The sequence below is a fragment of the Octopus sinensis genome, linkage group LG28, assembly GCF_006345805.1.
Source record: "Octopus sinensis linkage group LG28, ASM634580v1, whole genome shotgun sequence".
NCBI classification, from domain to species: Eukaryota; Metazoa; Mollusca; class Cephalopoda; order Octopoda; family Octopodidae; genus Octopus; species Octopus sinensis.
This window is the reverse complement of record NC_043024.1, coordinates 12,337,710-12,360,698: the sequence shown is the minus strand read 5'-3', so window position 1 is coordinate 12,360,698 and position 22,989 is coordinate 12,337,710. Positions and strand designations below refer to the sequence as shown.

Sequence of the window (22,989 nt, the reverse complement as noted above, 5' to 3'; positions counted from 1 at the left end):
TTGTCCTCTTAACCTGAATTAGCCTTCCTTAGAAAAAGGGTCCCATCTATAATCTTCTGTCAACTACAACCCCATTGAAGTGATCTCCAACACCATAGCTTTTGGGGGGAGGAGGGGGTGCTTTTCTTCAAGAGCTTTGGTTCCAGATCTGCCTTCTACACAAAATGGTGCATTGATTTTACTTAGAAACTATGGCAGATGACTGCAATAGTCTCAGTAGTCAAGTCCTGACACTTGATTTTCTTTATATATATATATATATATTTCTTTACTAGTTTTAGCTCAAGAGCTGCAACTATGCTGGGGTACCAACAATTAGCTTTGCTACCCTTTCAATTAACCTTCACTGATGTATGACATACAGTGAATGAGGGGGTTTAATGTTGCTGCCTTCGTCTGCATTTCTTAACAGAGGATAGGTTAATCTGAAACTTTTAATTGGAGGAGATCCAGTTTTGTTTTGAAGACACCTTCATCCACCTCATGTAGTTCTCTCAGACTTCGTGGAAAGATGTTGAAGAGTTGTGGACCCTTGAAATCCAAGCTGCTGCAGTATCTGGTCCTGTATGCTGGTGACTTTGGTACTATGCAGTGGTGTTACCACTCCATTCTGCTATTTGTGTAACTTACAATGCCAAAGATGTTCTAGCATTTTCCAGATCTATATCACTATATCTTTCCTGCCTTTATTTTAAGGAATAGATTAACTTTTTCAGTTTCTGCCATTAGCCGAAGTCGCATTGAGACAATCTTTTTTGTGTAGCTTTGCTGGATTGCTTTCAGATCCATCATTCATTTTACACTGTGCCATTACCATAGTTAGAAGCAGGAATCTAAATGGCTGCAGACAAATGCCTTTCAGAGGACCATCATGGTTTTTTGTCCTCCCATTCTGAAAGTTCTAAGGATCCATCTGGCCAACTGTCTACATTTTATTGCCAACTTAGTAATATGCACCTGGAAAGATGCTTCATTACTCATGGCAATGCCCAGGTCATGCACTAATTTTCATTCAGTAATTACAACGCCTCCTGAGCCATTGTATCATGTCTGATTTTCATTCAGTTTGTGTGTTGGTAGTACAGGGTTTGGAGTTCTCCAGAATTAAACTGCATGTTATTTTCCTTAGCCCACTTATATATTACCTCCAACTCCTGTTCTAGATGTGCAACATCTCCAGGGTTGTGTATCCTCCAAGAGACTTTTGTATCATCTGCATAGCTAGCAAGGGTGGCTATCTAAACAGCTGAGAGGATGTGTGAGAGGGCCACTAGTGTAGCAGTGGTCCCAAGACAGTGCCCTGTGGAACTCTGCTCATTATTTGAGCTTCCTTGAAGGTGGCCTCATTGGCCATCACTACCTCACTTCTATCTTTTAGAAAGTCGTGTAGCCATTCTCCAAGTTTTCTGACAATGCCATGATTACACAGCTTGTGACATATCATAACATGGTCGACTTTATCAAAGTCAAGATATATCACATTCACATTTGAGTTATTGAGCATCTGCTTTGACACCCAGTTGTAATGCTGCTACAGCTGTTTCAATTGGATTCTGCCTGGCTGAAGACCACGTTGGGTGTCAGTGAGCAAGTCATTCTCTTCAAGGAATGCAATTAATGTTCTTTGGACAATTCATTCCATGACTTTGCTGACGTGTGAGGTCAGAGAGACAGTTTTAAGCATCTGCTCTGGTTCCTCCTTTATGAAGAGGGCTTAGCATTCATTCCCTCAGTTTGTCTGGGAGTTTACCATTTACATGGAAGCTCTGAAAAAGAAGCCACAGTGGTTTTGCAAGGGCTTGTTTGCATGACTTGGAAAGGATTGGTGGGATTCCAGCATGGCCAGTAGCTCAGTTAGCATCGATTGCTAATATTACATCCAAGTGGCTTGCAATCTTTGTACACTGTCTCATAAGAACTTTTCTCTCCCTGGGAATCTTGTTCTTATGTGCAGTGGCCTTTCTCTCTGGGACAATTTTATAGCATATGGATTGCATTACAGACATGAATTCTTTGAATTTCATGTCAGTGTCATGTGTAGAGAGACATTGGGGCCAATCCTGTTTGATGATCTCTTTCTCAATTGATCTCCAGTCTGCTTTATGGAAGTTCAGAATGGATAGATTTTGGGTGCTTCTCATAGGCTGCATGTCTGCAGGTTTCTTTGGTCCATACGGTATCAGCTCCATTATATTGTGATCCAAGAGCAGAGTCAGTATTAGATTCTCATTAAGGATAAAATCCATATTGTTTGTGAAACAGAGATCAAGTATATTATTTGACCTGGTTGATTGGAGTCTTACTTGCTCCATGCATAACTTGCTGGTGAGGTTGAGCAGGGCTTCCACCTGACTTTCTTCATGTCACATCATTCCTGAGACCATGCTACATTGTGTAGGTTGAAGTCTCCGATGAGAAATACACTGATATGTTGTTCTAGTTTGGTTAAGACTTCTATTCTTGCAAGACAGTCTTTGAATAGGCCCATGTGATTTGGAGCATTTGATGGGCAATAAGTAGTACATATAACGACATTAAGGTGTTTTATACGTACAATTAGTGTGTAACCCACTGAGTTTGAGTTTGGCAAAAGGGTCTGGGCTGTAAGATTTTCACACAGGTAGATTGTAGTTCAACCATGATTCCTGTCTTTTCTGTTGCTTTGCAGTACAACATACTTTGGTACATGTATTTCTGTATCTGAACTGTCAGGTTTTAGGTGTGTTTGGGTGAGTGCTATGCATAAGACTTGATTCCGTACCACAAACTTTCTCAGGAAAAGAATGTTACTGAGTTGTAACGATCCTCTGATGTTCATAAAGAATATTGATGTGACACCTGTGTTAATGCCAGTGGTGGCCAGACTGGTTCCATTGGCTGTGGTGGCCTTGTATGTTGATGGAGATGGCTTCAACCCTGAAATTGATACAGCCAGATCAGTTGCTGTTCAATCTTTTGTGCCATACATAAAAATAGTTGTTGCTCAACTTATGATGGCATCTGGACAGGGCTGGCTGTTGGAGGTAGTGTACACTACACCAGCATATTTTCATTTCATTGCAGATGATACACGACTTTTTCCCCCCTTTGGGAATTTTCATTCTGTGGTCCTTTTCAAAGGAAGCCTTTTATCCTGCCTGTGGCATGGTTTTGGCTGTAGGAAGCAGCAGCAGCAGTTTGTTTTGAATTCCTCTGTTATGAGTTGGAGGACTATGATGAATAATAGTGGACTAAGAACTGATCCCTGGTAAGCCCCTACTTGTACACTTAATTCATCAGTGTATTCATGGCCAACTCTCACCTTACTGACAGCACTGCTGTACATGGCTCTAACAAGCCACTCCTCTACTTCTAGCTTCCTTGGAGACCCCCAGATAACAGAGTGGGGAACTTTGTCTTGGTCAACAAAATCTAAGTACAATGGTTTACTTTTGGCCAAATACTTTTCGTTCAGCTGTTTCACTAAGAAGATGGCATCTGTGGTTCTCCTCCCATGAATAAAACCAAACTGCATCTCAGCTAGTTTAATTCTATTACTCTCTCTGTAACTTTCATGACCTGGTCCAGCTGTTTGAGTGTCCCAAAAGTCACTGATGGGTTTCAATTTTTGATCCAGGCTAGTCAAGTCTGGGGAACATGAAGGCCAGTTGACATTACGATAGCAGGAGATTATTCTCTCTCCAAAGCGCTGCTGTAGCAACTGCATTGTTTCTCTTGTGGTAGGAGAGCAGTTGCCCTATCTTGCTGGAACCATGGGTGAGGTCTATTTTGAATGGCCTTCACATTCCCCAGACTTGACTAGCCTGGATGTTTTCTCGTGGAGTTACCCGATAGAGAGGGTTCACATCAACAAACTGGAGACCCTGGTGCAATTGAAGGAAGACATCAATAGAGAAACCAGAGAAGTGAGGTCTGAAACTCCTGAAGGTGTTATGGTGCAAGTTTTGGAAAGAGCACAGGCATGCAAAGCCGAAAATGGGTGCTATTTAAGCGATGTCATTTTACATCTGTGATGTAGTGATGCTGCAAAGCTTGATTTGTGCATATTAATTTCCATTATGTCCTTCATACTGTACCAAAATGTCATGCATTTATTTGTAAAGTTAAGGAAGTTGAAAGCCATCAGTGACTTTAGGGACACCTTGTATCATTGGGGATGATGCTTCCTTCCTGAATAACCTGGTCAACTATGCAAGTGTCTAGGCTGTATCCCACACCACCAGATATCTTAATCATCTTAATAGTGATACCAAAAGGTCCAGGGGCTTACCCTGCCTACATGTCCTTAATAACCTCATCTGTTATACTTCTATGAACTCTGATGACTGATTCTTCAGTTGGTTCAATATTTGAAAGACTCCCCCCCCCCCATTCATAGCAGCACCTCCAGTCATCTTTCTCTCTGAGTGCAAGTTCACCATTATCTATTCACACACAGTTGTGGAATGAACTGACACCCCAACCCCCATGTGACTCTCAGTGGACTGGGCAAGTCTTATAAACAGATGAGAGCCAATAGACACAGTTGAGATCGAACTGTGGAAGTGTTAGTCTCATTATTGATTCTGCATTTGAGTATTGGATTGTTATTGTGCAAACGGTTATAATAAGATAACCAAGTCTGGTTACATTGCTTATTGTTATGCAGTTGTATTTGGTACTGTGATATCTTGTTACACACACACACACACACACATCATATATTGTCACAGATGATGTAACTGTTGGCAACCAGAAGTGTTTGAGACTCATTCAAATTATTGTGAATTGCATGTTTTTTGTTTATGAGAGCAAAAGTTCATCGTGTTGTTTATCATGAAAGAGTTACTATCAGCTGTGATAGAGTTGCAAAAACAGCAACATGAGATGTTACAGGTTCTCCTCAAAAAAACCTCTTTGTTCTCTCTGATCCACTGTTTTGCAATCCTGAACACTTTACGCCTCTCATCCTCAAACTGCAGAACATTGGCAAACCTCTTACTTTCTGCAATTCCTTTTGCTATGTAAACCCATCACCTAACCTCTCTTCTGGCTCCCTGATATAATCCTTTGCTTCTCCTGTTTTTCCAGTCTCCCCAGACTTGTCCCTTTGCTTCTATAGTACCGTCCACCATTTCCCCCTCTGCCTAGCTGGGACTTTGCACCAGCCACAGATTTGGTCAGCAGATTTGAGAGACAAAGACAGGCAGAAACAAGGAAAATGCCCCTTGTATTTGAATACTATGCAAATATTCTTTAAAAAAAACTTTTCTTTTAATTTTTCCAAAATTTAATTGTTTTCCATACTTACAGTTGAAAAAGTTTCAAAAACCGGTGCTGAAATGTTTTATGTAAAATTAATTTAGCATTTTCTACCTGACTTTTTTCCATATATATCAACTCGTGTGTTCCTTTATATATATATATATATATATATATATACATATATATATATACATAGAAGTAAATATATGGCATTACTATTTTTATATATATATATATATATATACACACATACATGTGCACATGTGCAAATACTTCCACATTAACCTGATGGGTTACTCACCACTTTGTAGTTGTATACATATTTCTATATTCTTGCTTGGAAAAGGTTGATTGTGAATGAAATATTGACTTCCTATCTGCAACCAGTTCAAGTAGCCCCCAGCATTTTCCTATTAATGTTAATGTGTGTGTGTTTACTTTCAGTGTTAGATTTTTAGGACTGCATCTTTGACTGTTGGAAATCCGAAATCCTTTGCTATGAAGGAACTCTGAGCTTTGTTAATTTTGGATTTGTACTAATAAGATTTTTCACCAGTTTCTTTGTTTTTAGAATAGTTTTGGTACCCCAAGTTATAACTAGTTATTTCTGTATTTTTGCCCCTTTGTTGAGTGTTTTGGATCTTCTCTCATAGAGTTTGAGGATTTCCATCTCCATTTAAGTTGCATAAATAAGACAGAGAGAGGGAGAGAGAGATTGTGTTTCATTAGCACAAGGCTTGTGTTCCCTGTATTTGTTAATTGTTGAGATATTAGAGTTGTTAATGACATTTGCCAGGTTGGATGCTGTTGAGAATTAGAATTTTACTGTAAATCGATTGACGATACTAAAGTGTTTATGGTCAGTTTGCCTTTGGTATTTTGAATAAAGAATTGGGTATGTTAGTCTTGTGTGTGTGTGTGTGTGTGTGTGTGTGTGTGTAAGGAGTGTCATATCAAGTTACATTTCCTTATGTGTAGTTTGTTGTACTTGAGGTTATCAGCTTTGTAGAATTTTTCCTGTTACAGCCTCTAAAGGGATTGAGTGCAACTTCGTTGTTGGAACCAAAACTAATAAAGATTTTATGGAAGTAAATATTCTTTTACCACTTATTTTAGATTTCTGTTTAACATTCTCTTCATTTTGGTTTGAAGTTTAGCAGAGTTTTCTCCATTTAAAGAGACACATAGTCATTGCTATTAACTAAGGTATTTCTCTGTAATCTGGCTTGGCATACACTTTGTTGTTGTACATTTGTTTTCCTTAATTATTATTGAGGTGTTTAGTTGTTTTCTTTACTCAGCTATTTATTATAATTCTATGGCCATCCAAATCATTCATAGATGAGTGCATGGGAGTTAGTATAAGGGGTTTGGCATTAAGGACATTAGTTTTCAGTTGACTTGTGTGTTGTTTTGATTTAGATGTTACATAGGAAGATGGTGGCATTTCTTACTAATATTCTTTACGTTTTGAGAAGTACCAATCTTTCCACTACAGTTTCCTTGTTCTTTGTGCAGAATATCTTTGAATTTACTCCTTTTCAATGCTTCATTGCGATGCTCAACATTATCGTTAAATATTTGTCCATTTGCTTACATTTTTGAGTGTAAGACCTTCCCTATGTAAGACATTTCTTTATTTTAAAAGGCTTCAGGCACAGGCATCAATTAATTTTAATATCACTCTTATGGCTGACCATAGCCATAAATGGCAAACCCCCCAGAGTAGAATTCCATGAGGAAATGAAACAAACATTTAATGTTGACATAGCAATTCCAGGAATATGTCTAATGTATATAAATTGGTAAATCCAATAAGTCAACACCACTGTATGCAGTGGCTACAAAAGCAATGTGTTTGGGGACAGAAGTGGGTTAGATGGGTGCTGATGAAGGGACAACAACCCCTGAAATATGGCATATGCACTCATTACCCACGTCTCCGATCTCGTTGCTTATTTACGTCTGATATGAAATGTTGTAGCAAAAATCAGTGCTGGCAAAAATATCGATAGAAAATCTGTAGAAACAACCTTAAAAATAAAGTAAAAAGCACTTCTGATGCCAAAGGACTGACTTCTAAAAACATTTAATGCTTCTTAGTATATTGTGTTTGCATAACAAAGTGCCACATATACACAAACCTTTGAAATTTGGCCCTTTTCATTTCTTAATATGAGGAATATAAAGAAAAGTTTTTTAATGAGTGTATTTGTCAAAGAAATTAAATACTTTTCCTGGCTTTTCCCATCTCTTCCCATCACACACTCACACACACAAAAAAGAGGAAAACTACAAGTTTCACACCCAACAACATTTCTTTCAAAAAAATATTAAACAGAATTATTTGAAACAAGGATTTTTCTTAGTTTCAAAAGGAAAAAAAATGTGACCAACTAATTTTCTAAAACAAATTTTCCTAAGAATTTAAAAAAATACATACATACACACACACACACGCACGCACACACATACGCTCACACACACACATGCGCACGCACATACACACACACATAAAATTCTGTTCTTCAATGATTTCAAAAAACAAATGTTTTTCTATGAGCAAAACACATATAATGAATATTTCTAAAACAAACTAAAAAATACTAATTGTTTAACTTCCTTTTTAATTTCATTCCATTAAAACTGGTCTTCTAAATTTAATTAATAATTAATATTATTAATTTTAGTCAATTAATATTATGGTTATTTAAAAGCTATTTATAACAAAATTGGTTGAGTCTCAGAGAAAAGATTCTTTTGTATTTTGATAAGATTTACTGAGTTTTAAATTCAGCCATGTTGATTTTAAATATCATATTCTTTGTGTTTATGAAATAAAATAGCAATCAAATATCAGGGATGGATAGAATCAACTATACGTCACCTCTTTCCCCTTTGACCTTCAAAAGTTGCAGACTTGATATTGTCCCAAACTGAAAGTAGTGACAAACACATTTTGTCACTTCATCTTCTGAGGCAGAGTCACCACCACAAGCATCCTTTTCACATTTGCTACTTTGTAATCTAACACTGTAGCACACAGCCATCTTAGCCACAGCCTCTCGCTATTTGACACATCTTTCAAACATGAGTGTACACGTTTATGAATATGTACATTAAAACAAACATGTTTGCATGTATGTCTATATATATATATATATATATATATATATACATACCCATGTATATATATGTGTGTGTGTGTGTGTAAACATGTGTATATGTGTGTGTATGTTTTAATATATATATATATATATATATATATATATATATATATATAAATATATATAGCTAAAGGGATTTGGGTAAAAACTGTGTGATATGCTATGCAAAGCTCATCCCCAGTCATTGGCTACCTGATGTCATCATACAGTGGATATGCTCCTGCTGCTGGATAGACATCAGGAATTTCATATTATTCATAGAGTTTATATAAATGCATAAACAATAGGAAATAGATTGAATGACATTCTTTATTTAAAATCACTACATTTGTTTTGACACATTTTTACACCTTTAGTACATTTTTGAGATAACACATGCGACGTATTGTGTAATCACATACTGTGAATAGCAAGTGCTTAGGGTATTCATTCTCACACTGGGTGAAATGACTATGATTTGAACAAGGAGTTATTTAAAACAATCACCTGACGAAGTGCATTTTACATCTTTGATGGATGATAATGTTTAAACAATATGTTAATCTTATCATCTCCCCAATTTACTCCAAGACTAAGAATATGTCGAAACAACTGTAGTGATTGACTTTAAATAATTTTAAATAAAGAATATCATTCAATTCATTTTTTATTTTTAATTATATATATATATATGGGTGTGTGTATATATATAATGTTTATAAGCCATTTAAGAACAGACAAAAAAAAGTTAGATTCACTTCAACGTTTAAATTTAATTTGTGTTCCAAATATTTTTGTCACTTTCCAACCACGACTTGTTCACTGACAAAACTTCATGCTGCATCTGTATATAATACATAGGTCTATGTGTTTGTATAAATATGTGTGTGTATACAATCTATTTTACATTAAAACATCATTGTGTTCATACACACATATATACATACATCCATCCATGGCAGTATGCATGCATACATTCATTACAAACTTTGTTCATTGAGAAAATCTCTGTTAAGTATTTCTGCTGAGAAGTAATGTTTCTTGTCAACTAAATGTGGCAGACTTGAGCTAAAATAGTCGGTAGTTCTCTCCCGGCTTGCAGCATATATTAAGGTGGTGAGCTGGGTGAAATGCTTAGCGGTATTTCATCTGTCTTTACATTCTAAGTTCAAATTCCACCGAGATCAACTTTGCCTTTTATCTTTTCGGGGTCGATAAATTAAGTACCTGTTACGTACTGGAGTTGATCTAATTGACTAGCCCCTTCCCCCAAAATTTCGAGCCTTGTGCTCGAGTAGAAACAAATATATATCAAGTGCAAAGTGCTGGGAGAGGTGTCCTCCTGCGGTTAAAATAGTAGTATCATCTATTCTTATAAACATTCCATTTAGGTGGCAATGAATATTACTTCTCCATATATAGAGATCTATATAGTCATGTATGCATATTTATGTACCCATATATGTGGATAATAATGTATGCATGCATATTCATACAATTATATGTATATGCAATATATATATACATTTATATATATATATATATATATTATGTAATGTGTAAATGCAATGTATATATATTATGTAATATGTATATACATATGTGTATATATGCCTATATATATCTATATATACCAATAAATGTGTTTTTATTTATTATATATATATATATGTGTGTGTGTGTGTGTGTGTGTGTTAATGTTTGTTTTTTTTATATTCAATTATAATATAAGCAATTTTACATTAATCTGACGAGCTACTCTATACATTTTTGTAGAGAACTAATTTATTATTTTAATACAAGAATGTTGTTGACAGTGACTTTGAAGTTTTGGTCAGTGAAGCCATCATGGGACTTTGATGCATTAGACTTAGTCTTGACTTTAATATATAATCTGTATTGAGTTAAAATCATTTCAAAAGCACACACCTAAAGATGATTTTAATTCAACAGAGACTCTATATCAAAGTCAAGACTAATTCTACGCATATGTAAACCAATAAATGTGTTTATTATACATACATACAAATATATTCTTATATATATATTTACCATATTGCATATCCGAACAGATCTCCTACCATGGCAGGTGGCCTATTTGCTATTAGTCGTGCCTATTTCACAGAGCTTGGAACGTATGATGCTGGAATGGATATTTGGGGTGGTGAGAACCTAGAACTTTCATTTAGGGTAAGTAAACTCTAAAAAAATTCCTCTTTTTTCCTTTCTCTTCACTGCCGTTACTTTTTTTTATTTTATTTTGTTTGTCTGTTTTTTACTGATGTGATGACATGGTTGGCTTCTGTCACTGCTTTTTGGATTTCAGAATATTAAGCAGAATTATCAAATATTAACTTAAATAATCAAATCTTTTTTTTTTTCCAAATGAATCTAAACGCTCAACTTTAAGTGAGGCCTTTAAGTATATGAAGAAAAGGTTGGCATACAAATTAGCTGAGACTGTTACCAGCAATTTGACTTGTATGAATCCAAAAACCTGGTTTTCAGCAGGTCCTCATTTACAATTGAAGTGTTAAACCAAAAGGTGAATTAAGAGAATTCATTCCCGGGAATAAAGTATGTGTGAATTGAAAACAGTCTGTGGTGAGACCCAGGAGGGGAATTTACAAATGTATTTAACATGAATATATAGTCTTCAGTAATGGTCTGGAACTAGTGGCAATTATATGGTACACAGGACTGAACATCCACACTTTAGTAACATAGCTGTGCTGATGATAATAATAAATTCTTCTTTTTAACCTGTTTGTTTTTATGTAAATTTATTTCTTAATTTTTAATTTATTCCTTTTTGTCAACAGTTTAAAATGTTTAAGTTTCAAAAAAAGATTATTCTGGTGCAATGTATGAGTTCATGACACACCTGCATTTGTGTGTGTGTGTATGTGCATGCATGAAAGAGAGAGGCAGAGAGAGTCTTCATCCTTTTCTTTATCATCTCTTCCTGCCATCTTAGCTTCATTGTTGTCATAGCAGGGATGTGAACCCCCAACCACTCAATCAGGCCCCTTGAATGAGCCTCCAGTTCCCTGTGATTCATCAACAAACCAATCAGTGTGAAGCTCTGACATTGTATCGTTTGCTCAGCTTTGCCTTTCATCCTTTTGAGGTCGATAAATCAAGTACCAGTTGAGTACCAGTTGAGTCAATATGATCGACTGTTCCCCTTCTCGCAAATTCTCAGCTATGTCTCTGTAGTAGAAAGGATTATATGGCCTTCTTAGAGGTTCTAGAATTTACCATCTTGTTGTCCCATCTAAACCAACTGGTGCTATTCACCAGCCAGAAATACTGAGAGTAACCAACTGATTCACTCACCTCCTCCAGCCCTCGAGCAGACAGCTTCAAACTTTTGTTCAAACAGACTGATTCTGAACATTCACTCAATGTCTAATAAGTGGCTTCTGTAGATGCTGCATGGTTTTCCTCTCCTCCCAGTTGGAAATTATTATGTTTTCATTGTAAAAAGCCAACACCAAATATATTATGTCCATCAATAAATATCAAAGGTCATGAGTTTGATTTAGTTATTCTACAGACAGTGTTCCCCTACAAAGAAAGGTCCAGTAATGATAAGGTTCCCGCAACATGAGTGATCAAACCATTATATTGTCCTTCAGAATCATTGTCGAAAAGATTATTATTATTATTATGGTTTTAATTATAATTGCTATTATCATTAGCTCCCTAAGTGCCACCATATTGAATCTCAAAGTTTATTCATCAAAATTTTATCATCATTTCCATTGTTATCACAATTTGCTTTATAATCAGTATCAAATGTACATAGATGCAGATGTATATTTAATAAATATAGCTGTATGGTAAAACCAGGTAAGTAATAGTTAAGTTTGCTGTTTCGTTGAAGCTTGGATTCTAGTTTGTGGGGTTGTCGTAAAGGTTATTAAGTTGTGATGTATAAGGATGCAGCCTACATCATTAAACAAAAAATGCTGCTGACTTTGATCTTTTTGTAAAATTTAGGAATGATTTCAACTGAAGTCTGTATGGGGTAACATCCAATTTGGATGAGGCAGCCCCTGACAGCTAACTGCTTCTCTCTAGTCTTACCAACTTTAGTGTTATGTTTGTCTTACAATGTAAAGGATGGGTTTTATTGTGTCACCTGTAATATCAAGACTGTCCCATGACAAACGACTGAAGCTCTACTGCCGTCCTCCATGATTTCGTTTTCAGAATCACGTCTCATAAATGGGTAACCTGTTACGTAACTTGTAAAGTCCACATCTCATTTGTACCTATTTTTTTTTATTTAGCAATTTCTGTGGTTGGCTACCATTCTTATCAGTAATCATTTCACATTATGGTACAAGATGCACTTGGTCGTGCTACCGGCACAAGAGAGATTGTCTGCAGAGAGACTGAAAAGTTCTGTTTTGTAGAATTGTGGCCTTTTTTGAGTCTACAAAGCAGCTTTCAAAGTGGGCGTCCCTTTTTCTGTATGACTCGGATACACTTTGCACTACAATGTATAAAACCTAAATATATAAAAAGGAAATGTGTAATATATTTTTGAAATTTTTGTTTTTTAAACATTGTTCTAAATTTTGTTTTTATTCTTCCACAGATATGGATGTGTGGTGGTACATTAGAAATAATCCCCTGTTCACATGTAGGACATATATTCCGAAAAAGAAGCCCATACAAGTGGCGTACAGGTGTAAATGTTGTAAAAAAGAATTCAGTACGATTAGCAGAAGTATGGATGGATGAATATAAAAATTATTATTATGAACGTTTTAATTATGATTTGGTGAGTTACAATATATATTGTTTTATCATTATTATTATTATTATTATTATTATTGCATCACATAGTGTTATATATCCTTGATTTTACATCTGCTTTTTCTTGCTCAGGCAATGTTTTTTATAACCAGATGCTTTCCTCACTTGCGTTACAAGTAAAACGCTTTATTTCACACAAAAGACCAAAATAAAAGACTTTTGATTCATGTGAGATATAAACATCGTCACTGCCAAGACATGTAGAGACAAATACAACACACAATGGGCTTCCACATTGTTTCTGTTCACCAGTTCCACTCACAAGACATTGGTCAACTCAAAGCTATCGTTGAAGATGCTTTCACATGTTGGCACTCAGCAGGATCAAACCTGAAACCACACAGATACAAAGCAAAACGTCTTAACACTGCCTTGTCCTTATAGCTATGAAATATTCCATACATGCTGGTTGGGTTGTGTAGTCAAGAAGATCTCTTTTCGGCCATATATATACACACACACACACACACACACACATATATATATATATATATATATATATATATATATGGAGGCAATGACCAAGATCTTTGGCATTATGTCATGCTTGAGAAGAAGACCCTTCAAGCCAAGCAAAATCACAGTCATGGCAGATACCAGTGTCACACAAGTGGTTCCCATGCTGGTGGCATTGTAAAAGCATCCATTACACTCTTGGAGTGGTTGGCGTTAGGAAGGGCATCCAGCCATAGAAAACCATGCCAGCATGGACAACAGACGTTAAATGATGATGAGGATATATATACATACAATGAGTGCTTCTTTCAGTTTCCATCGATCAAATCCTCTCACAAGGCTTTGGTCTTCCCTGGCACTGAGTCTGACACCATGTAGCTGGAAATGAAACCTCTTCCCACATGTTCACACCTGTACCTATACATAAATATGGGAGAACACATATATATCAGAATACATGTATGTGATATATATATATATATATATATATATATATATATCTACACTCTCGGAGTGGTTGGCGTTAGGAAGGGCATCCAGCTGTAGAAACACTGCCAGATCTGACTGGCCTGGTGCAGCCTTCGGGCTTGCCAGACCCCAGTTGAACCGTCCAACCCATGCTAGCATGGAAAGCGGACGTTAAACGATGATGATGATATATATATAACATGCAGCAGCAGTAATAAATCTTTTGAAATTTTCCATGAAATAATTCCACTCAGCTGAAAATCTGTCAAAGTGAAATGGCACAAGAAACAGTTGTGTCCTGATTTGTTGGAAACATTTTTGAACAACTTTTCTTTTAGTCAATGAATTTTCGCTTCTACTGATGGTTGTTGATAAACTTGAATCTATTAAGATCCTGTGATTTGTATTTCATGCATACCAGTTAATAACGAGTTTTATATTCATATATTGAGCACTTCATATCATTTATTAAGATCATTTTTGTTGGTATGTGTTTAGGATATTAAAATTATGATCACTCTGCCATGAATTTGATTGCAGGATTAGGAAGTGTATTTTCTTGAGCAAAGCACTTCATTCTCTATAAAGGAATGGGGTCAGTTCTTGTACTCTCAGTCACCTAAATACCTTGGAGACCCTACTAAGCTCCAGCCTCGTGAGCCTGGAGTGTGTGTGTGTATGTATCATCATCATTTAACGTCTGTTTTCCATACTAGCATGAGTTGGACGGTTTGACTGGAGTCTGGGAAGCCAGGAAGCTGCACCAGGCCCCAATCTGATCTGGCAGCATTTCTACAGCTGGATGTCCTTCCTAATGCCAACCACTCATATATATAATGTATCTAATTACATTTACATATTTTCACTTTGTGTTTTAGGGAGATTTTGGTGATGTCACAGACAGGAAAAAATTACGTGAACGTTTAAAATGTCATTCATTCGACTGGTATATAAAGAATGTCTATCCTGATCTTTTTATACCTGGCGAAGCATTAGCGTCGGGAGAGGTAAGTCATTATGTCATAAAATTTCTGTTACATTAGAGTTATAATTACCTGGATTGTTAACATTATCATAATTTTACCTGTTGACATGGGTTGGACAAGTCTCTCTGTTTCTTCTGTCAATGATCATGGTCATTTATCCTCAGTTGTAGAATACACCACTCATCTTTAGTGTTAGGCATATTTTCTTTATTTATTTTTGCCTGGCTGTGAGGGTTGCATTCTCTTCCTGTCACCAACCACTTTACAACCTGGACTCAGTCTAACACCAACCTTAGAGATGCTATCCATGAAACTGTCAGCTATTCCTCCTCTACTTTCGGTTACTTTGTGTTTAACCTTAGTTATGGTGTTTTCTACACAAATTGCTTGAACTGCAATTTGGGCAGTTTACTGTGTCTTTTCCATTCTTTCAATTTATGACATTGCAGTCAGTTTCATATCCAAACAATGTCAAGTTTCTTGTTCTTACATTGTTGTAAGTTTTAAATGGTTCAGGTCATTATTGAGCCACCAAACCCTGACTCTCAGAAAGCTGTAATTTCGCTGGTAGTAAACATGGATGAAAGACATATACAAGCAAGGTTGCAACTGAAACATGTTTATTGTGGCCACACACACACGTTTATACACAATGGAATGATAAATAGAATGGTTTGTGTAAAAGGCTATGGTCTCCTGTGCTATGCTCCTATCTGCTTGCTGGTGGCTGTTAAGAGAAGCTAGATCACATCTTTACAGTTTGAGGTCCCAGAGCAGAAAGAGGAAGAGATAAGGTCACGTGTCTGAACCTTAATGTTGTGCAACGCCTTCTATCTCTGTATAGCCAGCTTGTTTACCTGCTGTCAAGCGGGGTAATGCACCTACATATGTTTATTATGTTCTAGAAATATTGATCTGGGGGAAACATTGTAATGTAAATATTAAACATATTTCATCTCTAATGGCCAATTATCATATTAACACCATCAATACTGCAGATGCAGATAAGCATCTCTTATCTATAGCTATGAAAATTCAGTAGTGTGTATATGTGTTTATAAGAGATGTCTATGTGTGTCTATGGTATGGGGAGTGTTAACACCAACTCATCAGCAATTCTCCTTATCATACGATGCTGTCTTCAGACTAATGTCTTAATCTTCATTGTTTTGCTTACAAGATTCAGCTGTTGAAACCTTCAGAATTCCCAGGCACTTGTCATTTTCAATAATGTTTTAAGAATTGCAAATCAAACCCTTTATGAAATCTATTAGAGGAATCTTGTTGTTGCTTCAAGAACGTCACCAAATTTGATAGACACCTAAATAGTGTCTAAAGATACAATGGTTGGGATAAAGCAACCCAGATGAGGACAAAACTACTCTGAATATATCTCTGTGCAATTATGAGGTTATTAACAACTCAGAACAAAAGATATTTCACCGTTTATTGGTGCAATTTTTTACAACTTGTTCTCTATGTAATGAAATTGTTAGAAATAGCAGCTAAATCATCCTTACATCATGTGATCAGGGATGACCAAGGGCTGAACATCAACTGCTCATCTGCATGTGTATGTGTGCACATTTTCTGATGTGTATATATGCATCTAAGTGTATATATTTCTTTCAAATCTCTCTCTCTATATATATGTGTGTATATATATGTTTGTATGTGTAGTGTGTAACTACATGTGAATTGTTGGCAATTTTCTTTCCTCCGTCTTCCTTTTCTCTTGGACTTTCTTCCGTCTCCTGTTTCTGAAGAGCTTTGCTTCAAACGTAAAACACCCTTTCTTTCCTTCCCTGAACATCTGTTAATACTTTGCATGTGCCACGTACTCATGTTTTTTTCTTCCTTTTTGGGGGATTAATTATATATAAAATAATAAGGATTCAAATATTTGAAAATAGGATATTCCAGTTGTGTACACAGAGAACACCAACCCTATGAATGTTTAGCACCTGGGGGCTGGTCCAAAGCTCATGTTATGTTGATTGTATTTTGTTGGAATGTTATATCGGTGGTGTTGATAACTAATTAGATATTATAATCACCATTATTAGAATCAGCTATTGTAACTCTAAACAATAGTCTTGTGTAAGAGGTTTGGACAGCGTGTTCCTTATATTATTTAACTGTATGCAGGTATATGGATTACCTGCTTTGTGGAATTGGGAAAGAATTGGCTCAGGTGTGCATAAGAAACAGCTGTAATGAGCTGATAATTAGCCACCATCCGTTATTATTCATTTGTGTATATACATGTATATATAAATGCAGCAACCATTTTATTTTCTTTGTTTCTTTTACTATCAACTTCATCCAAAATGAAGAATTTTCTGCTTTCCTCTCCACAATCTTTCTACAAACAACATTTCATTTCTGCTGGAAACATCTTTCACCATCATCTTTTTGCCTCACAATCTCCCTTTTGTCATCTATTAAACTCTTTTCCATGACACCAGCAATCCATTGTATATTCTTGTCATTGTTTTGGACAAAATTGTTTGTTTTTGTTTTTGTTGTAATATTTATTTCTTTATTCATTTCCAAACTGTTCAGATCCGAAACAAACAGAAAGCCATGTGTGTTGATGCCTCTGTGGATCACCAGAACATGCACAAACCAGTTATTATGTGGCCGTGCCATAATCAGGGAGGAAACCAGGTATGTAGAATCTTGAACATTCATTAATTGGTATTTAGCTGCATTCGTTAGATTTTTAATTATTTATGCGTTTGGGAAGGACATGACTCAGTGCAGTTTGCTATCTGCTTGTTTGCACTAAGGTCAGGCTGCAGCAAAAGCGGCTTCAAAGAGCCAAACTGAAGGTGGTGCTGCCCCTAGATGTGGCAAAGACTGCAAATCCAGTCAAGTTTGCCTCCATCAATACATTGCTCTTATCGGTCCTCAAACACGGATAAAAGCAATAAAAGCGGATAAAAGCAGATTACCAAATGCACCACAGTTTTCTTTTGATATTGTTACTTCCACTCTTTTGAAAATGCTTTATCTAGAATGTACACAGTGCCTAGTAATGCTATTTTCTGGATGTTATATATACTGCTGTAAGTTCTGGTGTTTTGGTTATGTGTGTTTTTTAGGTGTGTTTTTCAATCATTCCTTAATGCCCCCATTATTATAGGGATTGTTTCTATTTTTAGACTCCACATTCGGGTTATCTCTATTTCTATATCTTTGTATTTCAAGAGTTTCTGTTTCTTTCAGAGACCTTTTGGGATTCATACATCAATTAAAAGGCATTTTTTTCCTTGATGATCTCCGACAACCATATCCAGTCTATTAGCCTTGATTTTTGTGTGTATTGGCATATCCTACAATATGGTTGCTTTGTCATTTTCTTTGACCGTTTCTGAGATATGCTTACACCATCTTTTTTTCTGTCATCATTCCATAGTGTTGGCATATCTTCCAGTGTATATTGGTCCCAACTCTGTCGTGTCTGTGGATATATTCCTTCTTAGCCAGGACTGGAACAGCCAAAGACAACATGATTTATTGTCTCTTCCTCATCACCACATATTCTGCAGTTACTTATATTTTGCTTCATTTTGAGTTTCTGGTGGGGAGGCTTTAATATTGTAATTAAAAACCCTTCAGTCTCTGCTTTGAGTCCTGAGTTTCTCAACCATTTTCAGGATTTTACTTTGTCCGTTTCTTTTCTGTTTAGTTTATCTCTGTATTTGCCATGGAAGGGTTGTCCCCTCCCACAAAATTTCATGCCTTGTGCAGATAGTAGAAAAGATTATTACTTTTTTACAGTTTGAGTTCAAATAGCACCACGGTTATCTTTGCTTTTCCTCCTTTCAGGATCAATAAAATAGGTACCAGTTGCGCTCTAGGTCTGATGTGATCAACAACCACCACCGAAATTGCTGGCTTTGTGCCAAAATTGGAAACCAATATATATTTCCAAAGTGACCTGAGACAAATCTTATCATGAAGTCTCTTGTATTCTTTCTAACATTTTGAAACAATATGATCAGTATTTTCCAATTGCTTAAAGTAAAGGGAACCCTCATTTAAGGTCCCATTTAAGGACCTTGCTTGCTGAACCAGAGCTTGATCTTCAGCAGCCAACAAACTCTGTTTCTAGCTTTAAATCTCAATCCCAGAGATACTCACATGAGTCATGGTTTTCCATTTTTTTCATATTCTGCTGAGATCATCTTTGCCTTTTATCCATTCTGGATCAATAAAATACCAGTGACATACTGGGGGGTGACTAACTCTTCCCACCAAACTTTTATAAAAAAATCTCTCTTTCTCTCATATATTTCAAATCATCATTTAACATCCACTTTTCCATGCTTGCATCATGGGTCAGATGAAGCTTATTGAGGCAGATTTTCTAATGTTTAATTAATGTGTTTAATTAATGTGTTTAATTAATATTTTAAAAATATTGTTTTTGGTTTCGTTCAGTACTGGATGCTAAGTAAAAATGATGAAATTCGGCGTGATGATGGCTGTTTAGATTACTCAGGAGGTGAAAATGTTATAATATACCCATGCCACAGTCAACACGGGAACCAAGAATGGCAGTATCGAGAGGTGAGTATATAAAATACATGGTTTTAGAAAAGAATTGCTTTCTTACCATTTGTAGAAATATGGGAGAGAAAGTGTAACTTGACCATTTTGTTCTGAGCTGACACAGGAGTAATACAGCTTAACCATTGTCAAAACTATTGAAATGTAGTTTGCTTGTTTCCAAGTTTGGTTTGGAATCTGCTCAATGTCTTTTATCGTCATTATTGCACTATGCATTTCAAGTTCAAATCCAACCAATATCGACTTTGCTTGTCATCCTTCCAGTGTCAATAAAATAAAGAACCGGTTAAGTACAGAGATCAATTAGCTCCTCCCCTCAAAAATATGAGTGACTTTGGGTTAAAATTAGATATTATACGAGTTTTGGTTGGCAGAATTATTAGAGCAGTGAACCCCCTGGTGTTAAACTTTCCAGTAATTTACACTCTGATTACAAATCTTACTGAAGTGAATTTTTACCCTTCATCGTCAAAAAGTGCCACTCTAGTAATGGAATCAACTGACTCCATCCTTTCTGCCCAGATCAGAATCTATTAGGTTGGCAACTAAGTTCCCGTCGTTTTTTTTTTTCTTTCATTTAAATCTTTTAAAATGTTTCATAAAAATTAACTAATTAATCAATAATGTATTTACTCTTGTTCACAACTTCTTCCCAATGTTCAACACCTCTTTGGTAGAAATCAACTGATTTCAACTCAAAAAAATTGATCCAACCAAGCTCTCAATTCTGCATCATATCTCCGCATCATATTCAAGCATTAGAAAAAGAACAAAAGAGGTGGAAATTCATTGGTGCCAAACCAGGAGAGTACAATGGATGTGGCAGCACTTCCCAGCCATGCGTTTGAATGGCTTCCTTGGTCATATGAGGGCGGGCATTGTTGCGTAGCAAAAGAACTCTGTGCTGACGATTAGGTCTTTTCTCTTGAATAGCTGTGTTGAGTCGTTCCATCTGTTGAACACAGAGCTCCACGTTGACCATTTGGTTCCGTTCAAGCAATTCGTAATGGATGATCCCTTCCCAGTCCCACCATCATTTTACACGGATGAAGATCTTGTTTCACACACGATATTGCTTGCTTACCGGAGCTAAAACATTCCTTACGCTGCTTCATATTGACGTATAGGCACCATTTTTCATCACCAGTAACGATTCGGTAAAGAAATCATTGCTTGTGTTCATGAGTTGAGTGGTGACGAGCAAGCAAACCAGCGGAGATTGTGGCTCGATTTTTGTTGTTGTCACTTAAAGCATGTGGAACCCATGGTCCATACTTCTGAACCTTTCTCATTGAGTGAAGATGCTTCTCTATAGCAGTGTAGGAGCATTCCATTTTCTCTGCCAGTTCCCTTGTCGTTTGACGAGAATTTTCGTGCAAAAGTTGGTTTAATTGCTCTTCATCAAACTCAACTGGACCTTCAGAACAAGGTGCATCTTTGAGATAAAAGTTCCTATTTTTGAACTTGAAATATCAATCACGAGTGGTTCTTTCAGCTATGGCACAGCACAAATGTCACGAGCAGCTTTTGTGGCCTTAGAACCTTCATTAAAAGCAAAAAGAAGGAGGTGTCGAAAAGGCTCGTTTTTCTTAACTTGACATTCCATTTTAGGGATCTGAAAATAAACAAAAATTAATTAGAGAAAAAAAAACAAAATAGAATGCTCAAAAAAAAATAAATTTCAAAATAATTCCAAAATTTAAAAAAAACAGCGGGAACTTAGTTGCCAACCCAATATTATTATTTCCTTTGTTTTTCCTCCACAGACACAATCCACGTATTTCTATGCTTTTGTTTCCAAGAAACGTGAAACATAAACTGACATATATATATTTTTCAAACTGGTAGTGTTGTTGGGGGAGATTTAATTGCAATTTCGTGAAGCTTAATTTAGCAACTATATTGAGATATCCCCAGACAATACTTGACGTTCAGAGCATTCCAGAAGCCTTGAGACTTTTAGGAGAAGCACTTCTGACTGTAATGGATTGTTATTATATATCATTATTATGTATTATATTCGTGCTTTCTTTCAAATTCACAGGATCGAACAATTTTACATGTGAACACACTGAAGTGCATGGAAATATCAATGGATGGGAAGACGCTGTTAATGAAGCCCTGCACAGGCATTGATCGACAAATTTGGTTCTGGAAGAGGAAAGCAGTGAGTGGAGGTTCAAACCGGAACCGTTTGTGACAACTTCAAAATAATGGAAGCAAAATTGACGAAATAAAGAAACAAAACAGAAGAAAATAATGAAAAAAGAAAATGTCTAATTAAGAAAGAAGACAGTAATGATAGCCATAAAAATTACTGGACCAAAATAAGGTAGTAACATATCAAATATATATATATATATACATGCTTCTATACATATGTAAATATGTATATATAAGCATATATATGTGTGTGTTTGTAAATATATACACATGCACACATATAAATATATGTATGTATATGTGTGTGTGTGTGTATATATATATGCATGTATAAGTATATATATAAACACACACAAGCATACAGTAATATATATTTATATATATGCCTTCTATTATTTATACATATAATCATATATACTTGTGCATATCATATGCATGTATATATAAGTACAAGTGCATTGCTAACTTTTATATACATACATAGTTACAGATAGATATATGTATAATGTGTGTGTATCGATATACATATCTATGTGTATCTGTGCATGCACACGTTTGCGGGTGTGTGATTATATACACATTTATGTCTTTGTGCACACATGTATATATAATTATATACATATGTTCATTTGCAAATACAAATGCAGAATACATGTATACATGTGCATGTGTATACAAAAGCTGATACTCATGTATAGGCATATGTACATGCATAGCAATATGTATGCATATATATAAATTATATGTATACATACATATACTACATAAGTTCATATAGATATATATATATATAAAAACACAAAAAGTTATTACATGTGCATGGGTGTATATTCATGTAGATACATGCATTTGTATTTATACATGCTATATACACACTTGCACATGGGCAGAGGTATAGATAGATAAATATATACACACAAACACTCATATGCAGACACTTATGATTATATCATAATGTAAGCATTATAAAATGTATTTCATGTGGAGTTCCATCTCGCTTTGGCCGGTTTCCATTTGCAGTCAGCCAAGGGTCAAATTTTGAGGAGAGACAAAACTTTAGTACAATATACAAATACACACACACATATATATATATATGTATATATACATACATATAT

General features: G+C 35.8%; 1 protein-coding gene across 4 annotated transcripts in view; it reads left to right on the top strand.

The window, feature by feature from the left end:
• The window catches only part of LOC115225788 (polypeptide N-acetylgalactosaminyltransferase 5-like), a 130,496-nt gene extending 108,562 nt beyond the window's left edge, over positions 1-21,934 (top strand). For all 4 annotated transcript variants that reach the window (XM_036514462.1, XM_029796745.2, XM_029796746.2 and 1 more), the window contains 6 exons: positions 10,463-10,580; positions 13,000-13,185; positions 15,023-15,151; positions 17,696-17,800; positions 19,580-19,708; positions 21,753-21,934. In XM_036514462.1, the coding sequence (XP_036370355.1) occupies positions 10,463-10,580; positions 13,000-13,185; positions 15,023-15,151; positions 17,696-17,800; positions 19,580-19,708; positions 21,753-21,908 (823 nt within the window). In that variant the 3' untranslated portion in view covers positions 21,909-21,934. The remainder of the gene's footprint in view (positions 1-10,462; positions 10,581-12,999; positions 13,186-15,022; positions 15,152-17,695; positions 17,801-19,579; positions 19,709-21,752) is intronic.
• The last annotated feature ends 1,055 nt before the right edge of the window (positions 21,935-22,989 follow it).